At 49.4% G+C, this 19,515-nt stretch overlaps 7 protein-coding genes across 7 annotated transcripts; 6 read left to right on the forward strand and 1 right to left on the reverse strand.

Annotated features, from left to right (window-relative positions):
- The first annotated feature begins 2,323 nt into the window (after positions 1-2,323).
- BDR25DRAFT_305254 (uncharacterized protein) lies at positions 2,324-3,137 on the forward strand. The gene is made up of 3 exons (XM_033690373.1): positions 2,324-2,508; positions 2,575-2,676; positions 2,849-3,137. The coding sequence occupies exons 1-3, from the start codon at positions 2,425-2,427 to the stop codon at positions 2,903-2,905; spliced, it is 243 nt and encodes an 80-aa protein (XP_033545125.1). The 5' UTR covers positions 2,324-2,424; the 3' UTR covers positions 2,906-3,137.
- Positions 3,138-4,660: 1,523 nt separating this feature from the next.
- On the forward strand, positions 4,661-5,101 carry BDR25DRAFT_232891 (uncharacterized protein; the record flags this gene model as incomplete). The annotated part of the gene is made up of 1 exon (XM_033685424.1): positions 4,661-5,101. The coding sequence occupies one exon, from the start codon at positions 4,661-4,663 to the stop codon at positions 5,099-5,101; it is 441 nt and encodes a 146-aa protein (XP_033545126.1).
- A 1,410-nt stretch (positions 5,102-6,511) lies between these two features.
- Positions 6,512-9,409, forward strand: BDR25DRAFT_266096 (HET-domain-containing protein). The gene is made up of 3 exons (XM_033686958.1): positions 6,512-6,974; positions 7,144-7,839; positions 7,892-9,409. The coding sequence occupies exons 1-3, from the start codon at positions 6,608-6,610 to the stop codon at positions 9,154-9,156; spliced, it is 2,328 nt and encodes a 775-aa protein (XP_033545127.1). The 5' UTR covers positions 6,512-6,607; the 3' UTR covers positions 9,157-9,409.
- BDR25DRAFT_232351 (uncharacterized protein) lies at positions 9,207-10,929 on the reverse strand (the record flags this gene model as incomplete). The annotated part of the gene is made up of 3 exons (XM_033685407.1): positions 9,207-10,041; positions 10,090-10,694; positions 10,753-10,929. The coding sequence occupies 3 exons, from the start codon at positions 10,927-10,929 to the stop codon at positions 9,207-9,209; spliced, it is 1,617 nt and encodes a 538-aa protein (XP_033545128.1).
- A 411-nt stretch (positions 10,930-11,340) lies between these two features.
- BDR25DRAFT_305255 (uncharacterized protein) lies at positions 11,341-14,274 on the forward strand. Its single transcript, XM_033690374.1, has 3 exons — positions 11,341-11,563; positions 11,698-12,087; positions 12,136-14,274. Exons 1-3 carry the CDS (start codon positions 11,395-11,397, stop codon positions 14,133-14,135), a joined length of 2,559 nt encoding a protein of 852 aa, XP_033545129.1. The 5' UTR covers positions 11,341-11,394; the 3' UTR covers positions 14,136-14,274.
- Positions 14,275-14,447: 173 nt separating this feature from the next.
- Positions 14,448-17,135, forward strand: BDR25DRAFT_266103 (uncharacterized protein; the record flags this gene model as incomplete). The annotated part of the gene is made up of 2 exons (XM_033686959.1): positions 14,448-14,959; positions 15,021-17,135. 2 exons carry the CDS (start codon positions 14,448-14,450, stop codon positions 17,056-17,058), a joined length of 2,550 nt encoding a protein of 849 aa, XP_033545130.1. The 3' UTR covers positions 17,059-17,135.
- A 413-nt stretch (positions 17,136-17,548) lies between these two features.
- BDR25DRAFT_335649 (MFS general substrate transporter) lies at positions 17,549-19,122 on the forward strand (the record flags this gene model as incomplete). The annotated part of the gene is made up of 2 exons (XM_033693035.1): positions 17,549-19,079; positions 19,109-19,122. The coding sequence occupies 2 exons, from the start codon at positions 17,549-17,551 to the stop codon at positions 19,120-19,122; spliced, it is 1,545 nt and encodes a 514-aa protein (XP_033545131.1).
- Positions 19,123-19,515: the final 393 nt, after the last annotated feature.

The raw sequence follows: 19,515 nt of genomic DNA on the forward strand, positions 1-19,515 counted from the left end.
CATTTTCCGCGATGGTTCCTATTACTCTTCGGCGGCTTCCGGATGAAGAGAGACAGCGTAACGGTGAGATTACCTACACTATCCTTGGCGTTGTTGCGTCGTTGCAAATTTTCGCGGTAGTCATCTGGCTATTTTGGCGTGGTTGTAAGAACAAAAAAGTAGAAGGGAAGAGGACGTGCCGTTTGTGGAGGTGAGGAGAGATGGTGTGACGATTGCGAGGATTGAAGAAATCCACAGAATTAAAGTGTCCATCGGAGTATGAGCTCCCATTTTTGGCTGAGGCTTTCAACGAGTGTTTTCGTCATTTGGTCGTTTGCAGATGGCCATTTTCGCGGGGTCAAGATAGGAAGGTCCCCGAGTCCACACCGATGGTAGCGCGTATCAGGAACTATGGGTACCGACCTCGACTTCTCCTTCGCCGAAGCTACCGCCAATAGCTCAAGAATATCGAAGAACACTTCAAAGTCTTCTTCTAGTGGCACTTCACACTCCATCGGAAGTTCCGATGATGGTGGATATAAAATAACAAGCACGGGAGAAAGCAACCTGGGGAATAAACTACTGTCATCGTGACGAGGCCCGATTGCTCCAAATGACACTCTCTTCATTACTCAAACTGGTGAGGGACACAATTACGAGGCGCGCGAGGAAAACTAACTTTATGAATCAGGGATGGATCTTCCTACTAAGTCGAATCTGGATGGGCTCAAACAATAGGATGGTAGAAAACGAAAGGCCACACACGGTCCTCCAGGGCCCGGCAAAAGATGAGAGATTGTAAAAGTGGAAAGCAAAGAGCCATCATATTCCTTCTTCCACTAGGGCTGGGATTGCTTGTTCATTCGAGATTGGTATTGCATTATTTGCTTCTTCGTGTACATCTCCATGATCTGTCTGTTTCGTTTGAATTCTAAAATTCCGTAAACAATTGTCTTTTGGTTTGTTTGGCGTTCAGCCCACTGGGGAAGCCCCAAAAACGTGCTAAGTCGCCGACTGACTACATGCAGCTACGGATCCGCCATGGCGCTAGCACCGCCATTACACAGGCGATCTTCCACAACTGTAGCGGATGAAATGTTCATGTGAACATGTGAACCATGGTTGAAATCCCAGTTATGTGGATGCGGAGGGGTTGAAGATCCATAAAGGGACGATAAAGGTGATGCGACCCGCTCTTTTGTTTCTTCAATCAAACTCAGCTATTCATATCGCTTCCAAAATGTTGCCTGCAGACGCATTCTTCTACCAGTGCCTTGCTCCGGCGCCCAATAACCCGAGCAAAGAGGTCAATCGCTGGTGGTTCCGAGGCCGCAGGTTCTCTTTCGGTGAGAAGAAGTTAGGAACTGGGATGGATTCCAACATGTGACTACTCCCTCCTCTTGAAAATTTACCGCTAACTTCATGTAGCACACCCTCATCTTTTGACTTGAAATCCGATGGTCCTACCTTTGGGGGTGATGAGAAACCAACTGGGAAATGGCTGTGGCAGCGAAAAGGTGGAAATTGAGGACTTCACTCTTTTCTGGAGTCTATACGGCAATAGCAGCAATATGAACGTCCAACCTTCGAAATGTCCATGAGCAAAAGTCATTTACCCCACTCTCGGCGTGCAGATATAAGCTCCCTTATTTGGTTAGCCTATCACATGACTTCGTGAGGACTCGGAATACTAGCGCGATAGAGGCATGGTGTTCCAGGGATTAGCTTGCATCCCAATACCTTTGTTACCCCGCCTTTATATCCTTATCCGCACCTCATGTCACCACATCCGACGCCTGCATTGCGTCAATTGGAAGACAAACCTGGAGTACTTGGCATCGAGACTCGCCCTGAGTTTTTCATCTTCAGGGCGGTGTTGTTGCGGACCCGGCGTGCACGCGTGCTCTGAACTCACGGCGAATCATTGACGGGGCAACAGATCCTTACTGGAACCACGAGATAATTGTCCTATCGTCCGACCACTTTCCATCCGGATTAAGACTGTTGAAATGGATGAAATAACATCCAAGATGACTTTGGAAGATTGGTCACGGGATAACGCGATGTTGCACTACGCGCCTCAGCTAGGTTTCTCACATGAATGGCCTCAATTCTCGCATTAGGTGAGTCGTATTATAGTCTTGAGTAGAGTATGGGTTACTAAGAGAAGTGGTGTATTATGGTCTGAGGGCTGAGATGCAAGGAAATTAGGTTTCGTGTGGGACGCCAAGTCTTGAGTTGATTGGACAACCCATCGAAGAAGCCCTTTGGCTTTCATGTGTTCTTGGCAAGGCAAGCTGAAAGGGAGTAGAAGAGGGGCAGTGGCGCCACCGTTGCTCAATTCCCTCTGTTCCCTCCTCGTCTCACCACAACCTCACAGCCATTCAAGACCCAATTTCCGACTACATCTTCAATTCAGATCTCGAACCCTCCAAAACAATCACCATGACTAAAGGATCTTCTGGCACCAGCAGCGGTAGCTCTGGTGGGCAAGGATACACCGTGACGAGCTCTGGCACCAACAGCCAGGTATACTACCCCATATAGTAAAACTTTCTCCCATACTCGTGCATGGTGACTAATGAATTGGGTAAGGGCAACCACTACTGTTCTCGCGACTACGGCTCCGGTGCTTCCAACTCCAATTCGTACCACTACTCCAACAGCAACGGGTCATACTACTACAGTAACCCCAATGTGAGTTATTAGAACCTTTCATATACTGCGCGTCTGGGCTCGATTTGATATATAGAGGGGACTAGATGAACATTTTGAGATGAGCGTCGTCCGCCTCGGAGGAATAGTGTCCTTTATTTGACAGTGTCTTATTTGATGTCAGTTCTGAGCATTAAACTAATTACTTTGGAAGGGCTCGACTTACTACAACTCTGGAAACGGTCAATCTACCTACAAATCTGGCAAGTAGATGCCTGACTCGGCCGCTCTATGTTCAATACCATCGTGGTGGTGGATGAGACCGAACATCAACTTCGTGGCGGCTCAATATATTCGTAGGTAGCAGACTTGTAGGGCCGGGAACGCAATAACATGAATTAAAGAGCATATGATTGAAGCCCTATTCCTAACAATACTTGCAGCTTTGAGCTTATATGTGACATGACAGAAATCATGCTCCAGTGTTAATTGTAAGTCTTGGCGCAAACAAACAAAACACGTCCTCGACTACTTTAAAATACAGAGCCCCCATATTCCACACCAAAATGTTGGTGAGTGAAATTTACGGAATGGTAGTGTGAAAAGTTGCTTACCCGAGCCCAGTGATGTTATTTTGGTGATATGCCTGGGTTTGGGGCTATAAGTGAATCCCTTCACTATCAACCACCCACTCCTCCCCCTCTACTGCCCTTGGAGTGAAATACCTATCTCTCTCAAACATACAGCTACCCGCGGCTTCAAAAAGCTCTCACGTCCTCCGCTTTGATGTGACGTGCTGACCTGATCTGGCATAGCTTTGTTACTTCACGTGGCATTTTGCCACCCAGGTCCACATAAAGCACTCGCCCTCCACCTCTGGCCCTCCTCAAGGTACACACCTTCATTCTCTGTTCTGTTTCACTTGTTTCTATACGGCATAACTGCTACATTCAAGGTATGTTACCCATTCCATGAACGAGAAGTGTTAGGTAGCTGACCGTTTCTATTCGTCTCAAGTCTCGTGTTAATCTTCACTTCTTTTAGCGCAAAATGGCCCAAGATTTTGCCTTCGTTGCACCAGAGCTAGGGGAGTTCTATGACCTCCTCATGTCGCCTGCTCAGGCTTTTCTTGCGAAGTCGTTGGATCCCATTGTCCTTCATCTGGCTGTCCCGGTCAAGCCAAGACTTGCGTGAGTGCCCTTATCACTATGAAGTCTCTTGTTCGACTGACATGTACATATAGTACCAATGGACTTTCGGATGCCACTGAGCCAGTGGTTTCGGTTGGCGATATCAAATTTGCTAGGTCATGGAAGCGAAAACACTCGGAGGTCGCGGTTGCCCCTGGAGAATTCGGTGCGGAGATGCAGTGAGAACATTGATTTAGCTAATGATACCTTCTAACTGCTGATATTTTTACAGACTCAGGCATACTGCTAGGGTAGCCCGCCTTAGGGCGGAGCGTACTGATTCGTCGAGCGAGATGGCCCGTTTGGGGGCACACCAGCTCAACTTCAACGCCAACGCCCCTAGTCACATCCAAAAGGCCAACAACACTATAGATGATACCACTAGAAGTGAGAGTGAAGGTGTGAACAACGACAGCTCTACCAAGTTGAATGACACTATCATGTCTAAGAACAACGCTATTGACGTCGCGCAACTCCGACCTGATGTTTCCCCCTTGGCAAGCATGCCTCGGGAATTGCAAATGATGATTTTCGAGAATCTTCACAGTATTCGCGATATTGCAGCTCTGAGTCTGTCAAATGTCAATCTCGCTAACTTGGGTCGTACCTACGTTCTCGAATGGTGGATGTCGCAGCTTGGCACTTGGGCAGGAAAGAAGATTGCATGTGTTGGCGAGAACACTGAGTGTCTGTTCCCAGAAGATTTTTTCACAGAAGACGAGGACGAGGACTTCCGACTCGGCGATCTTGCCCCTCACACGGACTATGCCGATACAGTTGCTTGGGACAACTGGTACAGGGAGATCGATGAGGATATTCTCCTTCCCAAACGGTTCATGCGTGAAGGATATAACCCCCGCCTGGATTTCATTAGCAGCATCTCACAAGCGAGACACAGTGGCCAGATACTGGCTCAAGACTCCGTGTTCTATCCCATTGACCAGCCCTGGATCCTCCGAAATCTCACGACGAAAGAATTTGTGCGCGCCGATGGGATTGCTATCATGTCAAACCACATCCATGGTCCCTTCATCAAAAACCTCGGCTTCGGCGATGTTCTTCTTGCTCGGACGTGCTGGTCTACCGACGACGACACCGGCCTCGTTGACTATAACGAGGAGATACATCAAGGTGTCTGGGCGGGTCATTGCTTTGACATTGTCACTGTCGCACACCATAACGAGAAGAAGAAGCCAGGCGAGAACTGGCAGGACGTAAGCGAAGAAGTTTCAAAAGAGGTACGTGCTATCTACATAAGTGAACGTTCTGCCTTGTAAACCTTGCCCCCTTGCCTGCTCCCTTGCCTGCCTCCTGGTTGTAATAGAACTTAACCTAGCTCCCGATACAGTAGATTAGCCTCATCAATTCTCATTCTGGGGCTTGGAAGTTCGCTTAGTCGGCTGAAGGATGTTTAAAAGGTAGAGGTAGTAATTTCGTTTGTGAGTAGGTTGTGAATGGAAGCTTGGGTGGTCTATGGAATTGGTTTTAATTCTCTGGCTAGGAGTGGAGGGAATTCAAGCATTGAATGGGGTAATTTGCGCACGAAGGGTGTCTGCATGGAGGCTTAGGCTGTCTGTGAAAGTATTAGTTTGCTGGCTGGGAAAGGAAGTAATTCAAAGGTTAAAACGTAATTGAGATGGAGTTGGGCTGGCATGATGGAAATTCGGGTTCTCGACAAGTTAGGTAGTATTCTTCTTCACCGACTAAAGAACCAATACGTGAGTCGTGCAAGACAAAGTAGTCATGTTTGTTATAGAGGAGAGAAACGGACACTCGTATCACCTGACTTATGTGATGAGCACGATTTGTTAGTGGAAGGGATTGACACAGACTCCTACGATTTAGGCAATTCTTCGTCGGTTGAAACTGCCCAAATGACGGGCCACATCTGAACTACTCTCCAGAACCATCTTCTGGTGTCAGAAGTAGCTCAACTTCTTACTCAACATTGACTCAAAAAAATTAGTTCAGCTTTGCACGTTGAGCTTTTGTTCTGTAGACGCTTGTTCTGTAGTAGTGCCTCTACACCGCGGGGTACAATATTGGAATAGTCCTCCGAAATCAATTGATGACTGCGAAGGCCAAAGGCTGGAAAAGTTCACATTGTTATCCCCAAAAGGATTAGCGGCTGACTGACATCATTCACCCCACCATCGCTCCACAGGTCTTCAAAATCTCCATAGTGAGCGTATTCCTGCGTCAGCCATCAAACCTCATCTAGGTTCGTCATCTAGAAGAAAGGATTTTGTTGCGAACTGTGTTTCTCAATGAAACTCGAAAATACAACACCATTAAGACAAACCTCTAGACAACATCCTCCCCTGAAGACACCCTCAACATCAACCCTACGCTCGGCTAGTAACTAAATGAATGCATTCTTTCACACTAAAAACCATCAGGGCGAGCTGAATTTGCCTGACCAATAGCGCCGGGCAATCGCACCCTCGCCAACAAATCCTTTTCAAACCCTTCCACGTTCTTTCCGCCCCATTATGAACCGTTCCGTCCCGCAAGGCTGATTATGCAGAACGCAACCGAGTCGGCATTGACTGCGGCTGAACCCCTGCCCCCTGTAAAAGCTTACAGAATTGCCAAAAAGCTTGGCAATGCCCATTGTCCCAATTCGTATAAAGCTGTTCCCAGGGTCGTTTTCGCCCCACTGATAACTTCATGTCTGTATCGGACCACGGCTTTCTTGTGGCAGCTGACGTAACTTTTGTGCCTATCGCCGTGCAAAAGTGTAAGTTGCAGAGCCATTGTAAAGGGGGGGATTGGAAAGAACAATGAAGCTCTGCGCGTACTGCGAATCGCATATCCTCGACAGTCAGCAGTCTTGGGGTACACATCACGAATCCTACGCTTTACTAAAGCATGCCTCTAACAACAGATGTTTGTTCTGCTATACACTGCAGGAAGATATAGCGACTTTCGCACCGGGATTAAAAGAGCTAGGGGGAGAAAATTTTTGGCCTGTGTATCGATGGAGTATTCGAAGTCTGGCGAAGATAAGGGAGAGTTTAGAGACTGTGGTTGTTAGGTTTAGACCGATTCCGCGACCTGCAAATGGCGACGAGAATTTGGAATTGAGGACAAAAGCAGAGGATGCAGAGGAACTGCCTACAAGGACGTTCTTTTTCTTTCCTGAAGAGGGTGAGTTTTTAAAGATTTGGTTTTGTTTCATCTTCATCGATATATGAAATCGTTCCGTTCCGGAATGCACCGTTCCACAACATCAGTACTACACTTCAGGTGGATTTATAGATTTTATTCATTTCCCAACCTTATACGCGAGTGAGACTGTGCTAAACTCCATATCCAGCCCTCAAGCCTCTTCCCACCATCGAAGAACTTGGTTCATCTACCGACCCAGCAATCTCAGGTGGACACCATATTGCACGGTGGATCGAGATATGCAACACAACGCACCCGGGGTGCCACAAAAGTCGCAAAGGCCAATCCTCCTCGGAGCGTTTCATTCCGACGCGTCTTCTTGACATTAGCGGGCCGCCCGAAAGTCCAATCCGTGTGGTCGAAACCAAATTAACACCCATTAACGGCCCGTATGTCTCGCTCTCGCATTGCTGGGGCGTGAAAGAATTCATCACACTGCGTACGGGAACCCTTGATCGCTTCAAGACCGAAGGCGTGCCTTGGGATCTCTTTCCTAAGAACTTCCAGGAGGCGATCGAAGTGGCTAGGTTTTTGAATGTGGGACACATCTGGATTGATTCGCTATGCATTATTCAAGGCCCAGATGGAGACTTTAAGGATGAAGCGAATAAAATGCACCAGGTGTATCGGAACAGTTATTGTAACATTGCGATTGTTGACTCTATGGACAGCACGGGGGGCGTGTTCCGGAGGCGAGAGCCTAAAGATGTCGTGCCCGTGAGGTATCAGTCGGAAACGCCTTCAGCCATGTTCGGAAGCAAGGCATGGAGAGTCGTGTCAGAGCACCTGTGGGAAAGCGAGTTGTTGCAGACGTTCCTGTATCGTCGGGGTTGGGTGTTCCAGGGTAGGTCTCGGAGCTCCGGGTTCTGTGACGATGTTGCTGACGGCAATCCTAGAACGCATGCTGGCGCCGCGTATTTTGCATTTCGCTCATCGGCAGATCTTCTGGGATTGTCCTGCGATGAGTGCCTGCGAATCCCTTCCTGGGGGTTTGCCACAGCCGATGGATGGAGCGGCAGGCACGGACCGACATTGGCGCGGACGCCTCCAAGAATCCGGACAAACCCATGAACCGTTAACCGGTGCGAACGATGACTCTCTCGAGTTCTTCTGGAAAACCGCAGTCCGTAAATACACCAACTGTGCGCTAACTAAAGGCGCCGATAAAAAGATTGCTATGTGGGGGATTGCGAAGCTTGTGCGAGATGAGATGGGCGTAGCGTATGGAAATGGCTTGTGGCAGCAGAATTTGGAGGACCAACTTACATGGAGGGTTGCAAAAACCACACTCGAATTGCGTCCAAGCGAATCAACGGCATGGAATCTCGAGAGGAAAATACCTTCATGGTCGTGGGCTTCGATGGATGGTGAAATAGTGGTACCCGACTTTCTGCTCACTGACGTGCCTCACTTTACGGTACGGGACCATTATCGCCGTCCATTGGCATTTGATCTAAAGGGCGTCAAACGATGTGCACCTCCTCCGGAAAGCGAGAGAGAATCGCCAGCATATACTAGGGGGATGAGTGATACTAATGTCCAGCTTCAGAGACGACGCGAGGAGCTGGAGAGAGAGCGAGAAAACGAAGTAGACCAGCAAGGACAGCAGAGGACTAGAAGTCCGGAGAAGATAGACGTGGATTCAGACGCAGAACCAGAATTCTACAACGAATCAATTCAAATCCAGGGACATGTGGGTCGTGGCCAACTAGTATGGGACGACATGAAGAAGAAGTGGTTGCTTAAGCTGGATGGACTTTCTGGAGTAGAAATCGAAGCCTTTCCTGATACAAAGCCTAAGCTAAAAAATCCAGTGGATATGGAGCCATATTTCGTCGTTTTGTCAGCCAAAAAGGTCAACAATCCCAGCAATACACCTCAAAGGGACAAATCAGGGGAGCTTCATGATATCCAAGAAGGGGATGAATATGATAGTGACAACGAGCCCGAAGGAGCGATCGACGAAGCCGATATCCTCATCTCTGGCGTTGGGATCCTCCTGAAGGATGTTGGGAATTATCACTTTCATAGGACTGGCGCACTACGTTTTCGCGAAGTCGATCCTAATGCTTGGAGGAGGTTGCAGGAAACGCATAGAAGTGAGGGGCTGCCACCCGATAAATACCATGCTCTGTATGGCTTGAAGTTCTGGTTGGATTGAAAACTTGAGGGAAGGTCAGCGCTAAAGGTATTTGAGGTTACATATGAAGCTTAGTTCCAGGCTCGGGTGCCATTCCGGAACATCAAACGTGGCGCTCGCACCTCCTGTGGGGATTCCATTGCAGTCATGGTCCTGGAAATCTTGAAGGGTGTGATCTTGGGTGGCTCTTCAGAGACAGTTGTCAGCCCAAAGTGAATCTCACGACTTGGGCCCTTTTTGGGCGCCTCGTCAATAGTCAACTGTGTATTTGCGCGGTGTAGACCCTCGTGGTATCTCTCTACCACATAGTATACGAAAGTTGGATGACAGAGGTAGATCTTGGCAGGATCGTCTCGAAGTTTCGAGAATAGGAAGCCTCTGGCCGCTTGCAGGATATCCTCACCGCTTCGAATCCGCGCTGATACTGATTCTCCTAGCCATCTTTGCAGCTCTGGAACAGGTACGCCATTAGATGTGCGGCCCGCGCCAGCGATCGACTTTAACGCTAGGTCGCGCTGCTCTTCCGGCTGTGCTTCGATTTGCTTAAGACCGGCATCGAAGATTGCAATAATGTTTGCGGGCAATTGATCACGTCGTTGTTCAACTCTTTCAAGTGATTCCGCTTCATGAACAAGATCCAGTCGTGCTTTAGCAAAGCCAATGTTTCCGTAGACATTACGGACAATTTCTTGGACGAGGGCCAGTGCCTTATTGGGTGTCTGGTCTGAGAGTATCGATACACCTAGGGTTGATAGTGGAGGTTTCTGGTGCACTGAGCTTTTCAACCCGAGATCTCCATGCTCTCGCTCAAGATCCCAGGCAACAAATTTCTTCATCTGGGAGTCCGGTATACCGATAGGGACATTGACATGATCATACTGTTCGTGTAGCTCGTCGTTGGTGCCACTGAGAAAGCCATTAACGAGAAATTCTTAGCGTCGAAGTAGAACTTACCATTCTCCACAGATTCTCCCTTCCTCAAAACACGGGAAGCACATGACATTCTCGCAGCAGCGACACGTTAGGAACAAGTCTAGGGCTTCTCTGGCGTCGAGGTCCACCTCTTCGTCGTCCGATGCGCCATTGTGATTTTGGTGATCACACTTTGCCTCTAGTTGCTCATATACTGCGAGACGTGAGGTGAGCAGAATACTTAGTCCGCTTTGCTGGAGATCATGGAGTTCCATCTCCAGTAGAAAGCGCAAGGTAGGGCTGCATCGATCAATACCATCAAGTACCAAGTAAATAGGTGTTGATTGCATCATGGTTGAAACACGCGAATAGACAGATTTCCTAATAAGATGGATCCGGTACCTAGCTCTACCGCCGCTCGGATCCATATACCGCGCGAAGGCGTACTCGGAATGAAAAGCGCTCGAATCATCCTGGGTACACGCTTCATACGCTCCAAGCTCACGGTAGAGGATTTCGAGAAAGTCTTCTAGAAAAGCCGTCTCATGCTCATAAACGTCTTCCTGCACAAAAAATGAGATGACGGGAATGCCCTCACTGTGGACCTTCCCTTTGAGGTGGTGTACAACTAGTGCTGCCAGAGTCGTCTGCTCGCCATATATTGATTACTCACCGTAGTTTTTCTCTAGGGGGTGACATGCTTACCTTTCCCGAGCCCGGTCCACCAATGCAGTGGAGTTGCCAATTCACGCCTTTGCCTTGCCAGCGGTCGAATACCGGATGTGTGAAGAACCAATCAAAAATATCGACGAAGATGTCTGTAGAAAGACTGCGAGACACTCCTAAACTTGGATGCCTTGAAATCGGCAAGGGGTTTTCCATGTGTGAGAGATCTGCTTCCTTTGCAATGCAAGAATATTTTTTTCACACTTAACACGGTGTTCCGACCGCGATGGAAAATTCTTGAAACTTGGAGGACGTCACGATAGAGGAATTGAGAGATAGGACCTGTCAGCGGACCGGATTCCATGGCGGCTTTGCATCGCCCTCCTGTGTGAATTGGTGTTCCTCAAGCCGGGATTAATCTGATCAAGTGGCTTGGCAAAACGGGGCTGAACCCCCAAGGGGAAAATTTTAGGGGCTGTATGGGGGCTATTTTGAGATCCTCGCCCCCAAAATCCAGCTAGTAACATCGTCACTGTGGCTAGCTTTGATGATGAAGGATCAGACGCGGGTCGTTCAGAAATTGGGACGTCGTGCATGCCTGGGAATAAAATGGAGGAGCCTCGCCATTATCGATTTCGCTGTCTTCGACGGAACGTCGTTCATTCATTCTTTTAGTGTGAAATGTTGTTCTTTCAGATTGTTTCAGTTTTTGGTCTGGTGGGCTGCTGTCTCTCGCGCTCCCTGCCGAAACCGATCTCTCCACGACAAAATCCCTCGACGACTGCAGCCGCTCCTGCTGCCAACCCGACGATATGCGGCGACATCGTGGATGCAGTGAACGATCCTGAAGGTATGCCCCAGCTTCCTAGCAGAGCCGACGCGTGGACGTGGCGTGATGGAAGTTCATGAGTACCGGAAGAGTCCAAATTAGCTAGACCATCCATTACTCATTAAAAGCTTCGTTCCATCACTAACCCAAAATAGGGTTCAACATCTTCTGGGCAAGTGATGCTTATGCCTGTCTCACCAGCGTTCCCTTCAACCCAGCTGTTGCTTCACGATTCGTCAAGTACTGGAATGAAACTATCCAGTTCCAAAGCACACTCGCCTATCTCAAGAACCCGCCCACGGGGTATCAGCAACCAGCCTTCGATGTCCAGGCAGGCCTGGCAGTAATCCAACAACACATCAATGAGGGTTTCTACACTAACCAGTATGCCTTTGAGGCTGACTTTCAGCTCCTCACATATGCCATGCACGATGCCCATGTGCAACTTACGGCTGGTGCCCTCTCGGCGTTCTCATTCGCAAGTCCGTACGAAATCGCGTCTGTGTCTATCGACGGAAAGGAGCCACCGAAGGTCTACATGACCGGTATGTACTCTACGGAGTCATCCTTCGACTCAACTAATCAAGCTTTAGATGACATCATTAATAGCCCAAAACAAGGCTGGACACCATCTCCTCTGAAGACTATTAACGGCGTGGAAGTTGTTGAATTCCTCACTCAGTATGCGGCGCTCAACTCATGGGGTAATGTTGAACCCCATGCCGACTGGAACGCTCTCATGTCTCATCCGGCCCTGGATATCCAGGGAGGTTTAAATATGTTCGCTGGGTCCGGCACCTTCTATCCCGGCGAGAACCTAACTTTCGTTTTCGAGAACACCACTAAGATCGAGACCATTTGGATTGCTATCTACAATGAGCTGGCTAATTACACTGGCCCCTTGACTACTGGAGGAGATTTCTACAATTACTTCGTCCTTGGCGAGCTACCTGCGTCGTTCAACTCAAGCACCATCGTTGAACCCGAGATCCCAGATGCCCCGCCAGCTCCTACTTCATGGTTTATCGATAGCCTTGAAGCTTATCCTTCGAATCCTGACATTGCGCAAAGCGATCTTGGCGTCCTTGGAACTGGATTGGTTACTGGTTACTTTTATAACGATATATCCACCGGCATCCTGAGTCTTCCGAGCTTTGACATCGTTCCAGATTCGATTGGAAACTATTCTGACGCGGTCAGCTCGTTTATTGGAAATGCGTCTCAGGCAAATCTCACCAGAGTCATTATCGACCTTCAGCAAAACAAAGGGGGGGCCACCCTCCTTGCGTACACTATATTCAAGAGCTTCTTCCCAGACCAAATTCCGTTTGCCGGTAGCCGAAGGCGCAGCTTCGATATGGCCAACCTTATCGGCTCGTCTACCTCAAATTTCTGGGATTCTCTCGACGAATCCAATGATAATGAGCTTACCTTCAAACAAGAGATCGCCGCCAACGAATGGGTCATTACGGATCGACTCAATGCTGCTACGGGGAAGAACTTCACTGGTTGGAAGGAATACCAGGGACCTGTAGATGACAATGGAGACTCCTTCACGTTGACAGAGCAGTATGATCTAGCCAACGACATCTTCGATTCAGCTGCCTTTGATGAATGGATCCCACTTGACTATCTTGGTGATCAGTCGCGATTTTCTAAGGCCAATCGCCCATGGCAGCCGGAACAGATTGTCATTCTCACTGACGGCCTCTGTTCTTCCGCTTGCTCCCTCTTAGTCGAAATGATGACACGAGTCGGAGTACGCACGATCGTCGCAGGTGGCCGCCCAACTACCGGCCCAATGCAAGCAGTCGGAGGGAACCGCGGGGCAAGACTTTACTCCGCTAACGCCATCGATGCCGACATCAGCTTCTCCAGAAGTATTGATGAGTGGGTCGACGACAACGTGAATGGCTCCCTACCCGACGTGCGCGAGACGGGAATGTTTATCAAATTTGCTGGGATCAATCTCCGCGACCAAGTTCGGAAGGATGATAAGACCCCCTTGCAGTTCAAGTATGAGGCCGCCGATTGCCGGATATATTACACCCTTTCGAATTTATATAACGCGACAAGGCTGTGGCATGATACTGCTACTGCGGCTTTCATCGACCCTTCACTCTGCGTCCAGGATTCCACAGGCTACTCCACCACTAACAACACGAATCCGAAAGCGCCTCCCAAGCCGTCGGTTCAGAGCCCTCCGATTCTCACTCAACCCGCGATTCAGCAAATTGAGTTTGAATCTAACCCAACTGGAGGCCTCCAGGACGGCGCTGGCAAGCCCAAAGGCGACAATACTTTCGTGCTCTGCCCTAGTGGAGTATGCGAGGGTACAGCGAGGTGCAAGACAATCAACGTCAAGTGCTCTAAAACACTCACTATCAAAAAACCTGTGTGTCTTCCCACTTGTGATAATCGTCTGGGCAGCACGGGCTGTAACGGTATTTGCGATATCAACCAAAAACACGAGAGCAAGTCTGGGCTTGGGAAGACTGCGTCATATGGAGGGAATTTGTTTTCAGGGTTGTGTGTCCCGGAGATTGGGACAAGAAGCCTAGGTTGTCCAGCAAACCCGAAGACAGGGAAATAGAGGAGGTAGTGGGTGGTTAAGATTTGTCTTATTTTATTCATTTGAGGAAGCATTTAGTGGCTGCAAGATACCTATCATTGTTTAATAGAAATCTATAATTATGTAGAAAAGGCTTTCCACAGCCAATAGACAGAATAGAATCGTAATGCTAAAGCCACAATTCAATGTTGAGACGTCTAATATCTAACCGATGTGTCCCACTTAGCCTCTTTGAGACTAGTACCGCAGTTCTTGTGACTTCGCGTTTTGCGCTTGGACGCGTCTCGGCTAGGCATCATCGAGGGGTGAACTTCCATCCTGTCTCTCACGACAATGGCTCTGTCTCCACGCAGCCCCTCCAAACACAACTCAATGCTGGGCAAACTGATCAAACACCCCAAATCTACAAATTTCGACGGTAACAAAGAGCGTCCCCCCAAACGTCTCCGTCTCAATGACGATGCGCCCGAAGCGGATACAACACCCCCATCTCCCAAATTTGGGAATCGTGTGGTACCAGACTCCGAGGATGAGGATGGGGATGAAATTGAGCAGTTGCCTCCTACGATGAAGACGGGCCTGGAGAGTGCCTTGCCTCCCATCAAGACGGACGCAGAGGCAATTGAAGAATATGAGGCGTTCAAGGCGTCGCAGAACGAAGACACCGAGTCCGCTGAAGGGCGGTTAAAGGACCGTAAATGGATCAGAGGCAAGAGTTCAATATATGTGGACGCGTTCAATTTGGCATTGGATACGGTGCTAGACGAGGAGAGCCATTTGTTTGACGAGGCCGAGATGGAGGTTTTCGGGCAGTGGAGGGGACTGAGCTATGAAGCTCAATATCTGTATGTTGTGCAACGCAGCATGATGAAGGAACCATTAGATCTGAGACCAACTCGATTATAGCTACGTCCGCCTTTTCCTCCGCAAGACCGCTGCCTGGCATCGTATTAAGAACCTTGGCTATCATAGCGATATATCGGACCTCGAATCTGCGATTGAGATACTACAACGTATCAGAAATCTTCCTATATCCTCGGCGGAAGAGGGATCACATCCTGGCGAGCTGAAACCCCCAGCTGGGACAACATTGGGCTCTGCTTTCACATTCGCGGACAAATCCGAAGTCGAGATAAATACACTCGAGGAAGCGTCGTCCCTGTTGAAGTTAGATGAACTAAAAGCTCTTGCAAAAGACGCAAAAGTGCAAGGAAAGAACAAGAAGGAGCTACTCAAATCTCTTCGACAGACAAGTCAGAAGCAGGTCGGACTCGGCTACGTTGGCCTAAAGAGATCAGGTACAGAATCCTCCAGGCGCTCATCTGCCTCCGGCCTAGACTCCGATACTCCCGATCCCGAGCCCAGCGGAGTCAGCATCTCAGATTTCAACCGCGACGCCCACTTCACACACAAGATCATGTCCGAAACCGGGCCCTGCATTCGCCTCTCTTGCGCACCACTCAAACTCTTCGAGAGAGTCCACCTCGTCTTCTACCGCTCCACTGAGTGGACTGAGAAATCTCTTACAACCATCATCCTTGCTAAAATCTCCCGCCGCAATTTCCCCGAATTCATAGTCTCCCGTTCCGCAAATATATTCTCATCTCGCTCCTCTCTACTCGAGTTTGAAGCTTCGATACGAGTCCAATTCCGCATTGACTATATCCTCGAATTCAATGGAAGACCCACCGAAGCAGGGCTTCAAGAAATCCTTGACATCTTCCAAGAAGTGTATCCACGCTGGCACATCCTCCTTCAAGAAGAACAGCGGAAGGAAGACAGCATTTATCAAAGTGGCGAAGGAGCTTATCTACGCCGGCTGTCACCAGCATGGGTCTACACGCGTATCATTCACAAAGCTACCTCTGTTCTCGCGAAACAGAAGGACTACAAGCGCGAATACGAGCTCTTGTCTGAACTCCTCGCACAGCGGCTCTTCCATCACTCGCGACGCGGGGCTTGGTATCAGCGAAAAGCGTTGCTGGAAGAACATTATATTGCGTCTCTTACTCCAAACGAGAATAGAGACAACGAGGCGCAAAAAAGGCACTGGAAGAGGGTTGCTCTGCGGACCTGTGAAGACGGTCTCCAGGACAATCTCGTGCACATCATTCATCATTACGATCTCCAGAAACGAGTCAAGAAGCTCGAAAAAGCACTCAAAATCGCAAAACGCGCGCAGCATGATTTCACACATGTGAGACTCGCTGCTCCAGTCGAGGTAACAGTTGAAGGGATACGTATAGAAAGAGAGAGTATCCTCTCCCGACGTAATAGCTCACCACACCCTAGCTTTGGAAAAAAAGGAGCGAAGACAATTTGGATCGATGCGAGAGAAGGCGGAGAGTGCTCAGTTGAGGAAATGTGTCTAAGTCATTATAGGGATTTGGGGTGGAAGGGTTATCATAGTGAGGGGGGCATCGTCCGCACTTTATTTGCCTATCTCTTCTTCGATGTGCTCTTCACCTACGTCCCCAATGTCTTCCAAACGCCCTTCCAGACTTGCCCTTTAGATCTCCATACAGACGCTTTCTTCCCTTCCCGAATCTCGGAGATCAACCATCAGTTAATTGCAATTTCGAACGGCGAGGCGGCAGCCCTGATCCAGCGAATCTGGGATGAGCATCATGAGCGCCGGACTTGTGTCGTCGGATTAGACTGGACCTTCGAGCTGGTAGACCTCCTGGAGATAGCGAGATTTTTTGACGGAGAAGCGCTTGCGACCGTGTGTAAGGTCATGGCGCAGGAGTACGGGCAAAGAGGTGGTGGTGTCCCTGATCTTTTCCTCTGGCATGAAGAGAAGGGCGAGGTCATGTTTGCAGAAGTCAAGAGTGAGAATGATCGGTTGAGCGATACGCAGAGGCTCTGGATTCATGTTTTGAGCGGAGCAGGTGTAAGGATCGAATTGTGTCATGCTGTCGCTAAGGAGGTTAGGGTTATGTGATATTGCTTAGATGTCTATCACGATGAGGATATCTATTCGCTTACAACAGCCCCATCATAACATCTCTCCCCAACCTCTTCCCCAACATCAACACACGACACAACCAAAGTCTCCGAGCCCTCGCAACCGCGCCAGCGAATGACGTCGTCCTTGAATGCGGGGTAACAAATACCCGACGCCCGATCTACACCGAACATCGGCCCTCCTGCCCTAAAGCATGCCCTCCACCACTCCCGTTCTTCAGAACAACACGCAGTACGAAATAACAGGTTAGTTCAGAATGTAAGCTCATGCCGAGTCATCCGAGCTCCAAAGAATGACTCAGGAAATTCGTAGGTGTCTGTTGTTTAATATAACGTGTACTTTTTGGCCTTCTTTGTTCCCAATCTTGTCTTTATCAGTCCTGCATCCCGTCTTCAATTATATCCTAGTCACGTGAACCGTATAAAGGACCCAGCTCCATCGGGTCTCGAAGTCTCAGGCACCCAAAATGCCGCCCCCCATGCTCTCGTCCCGAATCTCCAACTTCTTGGGAGTCCCCTCTTTGCACCAAACAGGCCGCGATGCCTATCTAATCATCACACTCCGCTGCCTCCGTATGTTCAGCGCAGGCATCCCCTCCCTCATTCTCGCTCTATTCTTCTCCACCCTCTCCTTCTCCGACACTCTCATCGGGGCCTTTATGACGCTCACCCTCCTCGGTGACGTTCTGCTCTCCCTCCTCCTAACCCTGATCGCAGACTCCCTCGGCCGCCGCCGCATCCTATTCTTTGGCTCTGCTATGATGGTCTTTTCCGGCACGGTCTTCGCGCTGTCCGAGAATTTCTGGATCTTGTTGGCGGCGGCCGTGGTGGGCGTTATTAGCGTGACGGGTGCGGATTGTGGGCCGTTCCGCGCAGTGGAAGAGAGCGTGCTTAGTGGGTTGACAGGTGAGAAGACTAGGAGTGATGTCTTGACTTGGTATGTTATGGCGACTAATATGGCGAATGCGGTGGGTACAGAGGTTGCAGGGAGGGTGGTGCATGTGTTGGAGAAGAATTGGGGGAGTGAGGAGAAAGGGATGAGAAGGGTGTATCATGTGCTGTTTTGGGGATATGCGGGGTTTGGGCTGTTGGGGTGTGTGTGCTGCTTGGGTATGAGTTCGAGATGTGAGATCCAGCAGGAGAAACGGGAGATGAAAAAACGATGGAGAGGCGATACAGGTGGAATTGGAAATGGGGAAGAAGAAGAAGTTCTTCTCGATGCAATATCTCCCTCTTCGACCGACTTTCACGTCGACCCTAGAACTCGAGCATGCTCAGAGCCTGAAACCCTTCGCTTCCAACCCGTCCCGCAGAAAAAATCCCGCTTCGCGCAAATATCCCCCCAAACCCGCTCCGTCATGTACAAACTCTGGTTCCTCCTCGCTATCGACTCCCTCGCTGACGGGATGGTCCCGTACTCTCTCATGAACTACTACGTCGACCTAAAATTCCACCTCCCGAAGGCTACACTAGGAGACATCACATCAGCGTCCCAGTTCCTCTGCGCTGTATCCAGCATCTTCGCAGGTCCATTGTCCCGCCACATCGGATTGATCAATACAATGGTGTTCACCCACCTCCCTTCATCCATTGCGTCGGCGTTTATCCCACTACCACAAAGCGTGGGATGGACAGTTGCACTTCTGCTATTCCGCGCTGCGCTGAACTCAATGGACCAAGCGCCCAGGACGTCGTTTATTGCTGCGGTTGTGAAACCCGAGGAACGGACGGGGGTGATGGGGATTACGAGTATGTTGCGGACGCTGGCCATGAGTGTGGGGCCGACGGTGACGGGGATACTGGCTGGGAATGGTAGATTCTGGATTGCCTTTTTGGTGGCCGGGATTTGTAGGGTGGTGTATGATTTGGGGCTATTTACGATGTTTGTGAATGTGAAGTTGCATCAGCATGAGGGGAAGGGGGAAGATGAAGGGGAAGATGATGATGGGGGTTTGGAGAATTTATTGAGGGATATTGAGGCGGAAAGTGATGAGGAGAGTGAGGTTGGGCTACGGAAGGATGTGGAGGAAGGGGTCGATAAGACCGTTCAGACGTAAAGGTACGAAAATACATTTGTTCTTGGTTAGGGGTCTGAGTACTTTCTTGATAAGCTAGATCGAATGAATACCTCCTCAAAGCCCCCCGCCCTAGGACAATGCTAGTCGTAGAAGAAGATGCCATAAACCAAGATGAAGCTTATCATCGACCACTGTCCGCGGGCTAACGATTTGTCTCAGGCTGACCGCATCGAATCCAGCAGTTTCCACTATCTTTATTTGTGTTTGAAGCGGAATCGCTGTTTAGCCGAGAGGTCGCGGCAGTTAGGCCGCCCTTATAACCCTTTTGAATGTCCTCCCCTGGCTCACTCTTCCCCATGCACACTATCTGTCTTCCTTATTGACAGCCTTACTGTTATCCTACCCACCATCACTAT

The sequence above is a fragment of the Lindgomyces ingoldianus genome (genome assembly GCF_010093535.1).
Source record: "Lindgomyces ingoldianus strain ATCC 200398 unplaced genomic scaffold BDR25scaffold_26, whole genome shotgun sequence".
NCBI classification, from domain to species: Eukaryota; Fungi; Ascomycota; class Dothideomycetes; order Pleosporales; family Lindgomycetaceae; genus Lindgomyces; species Lindgomyces ingoldianus.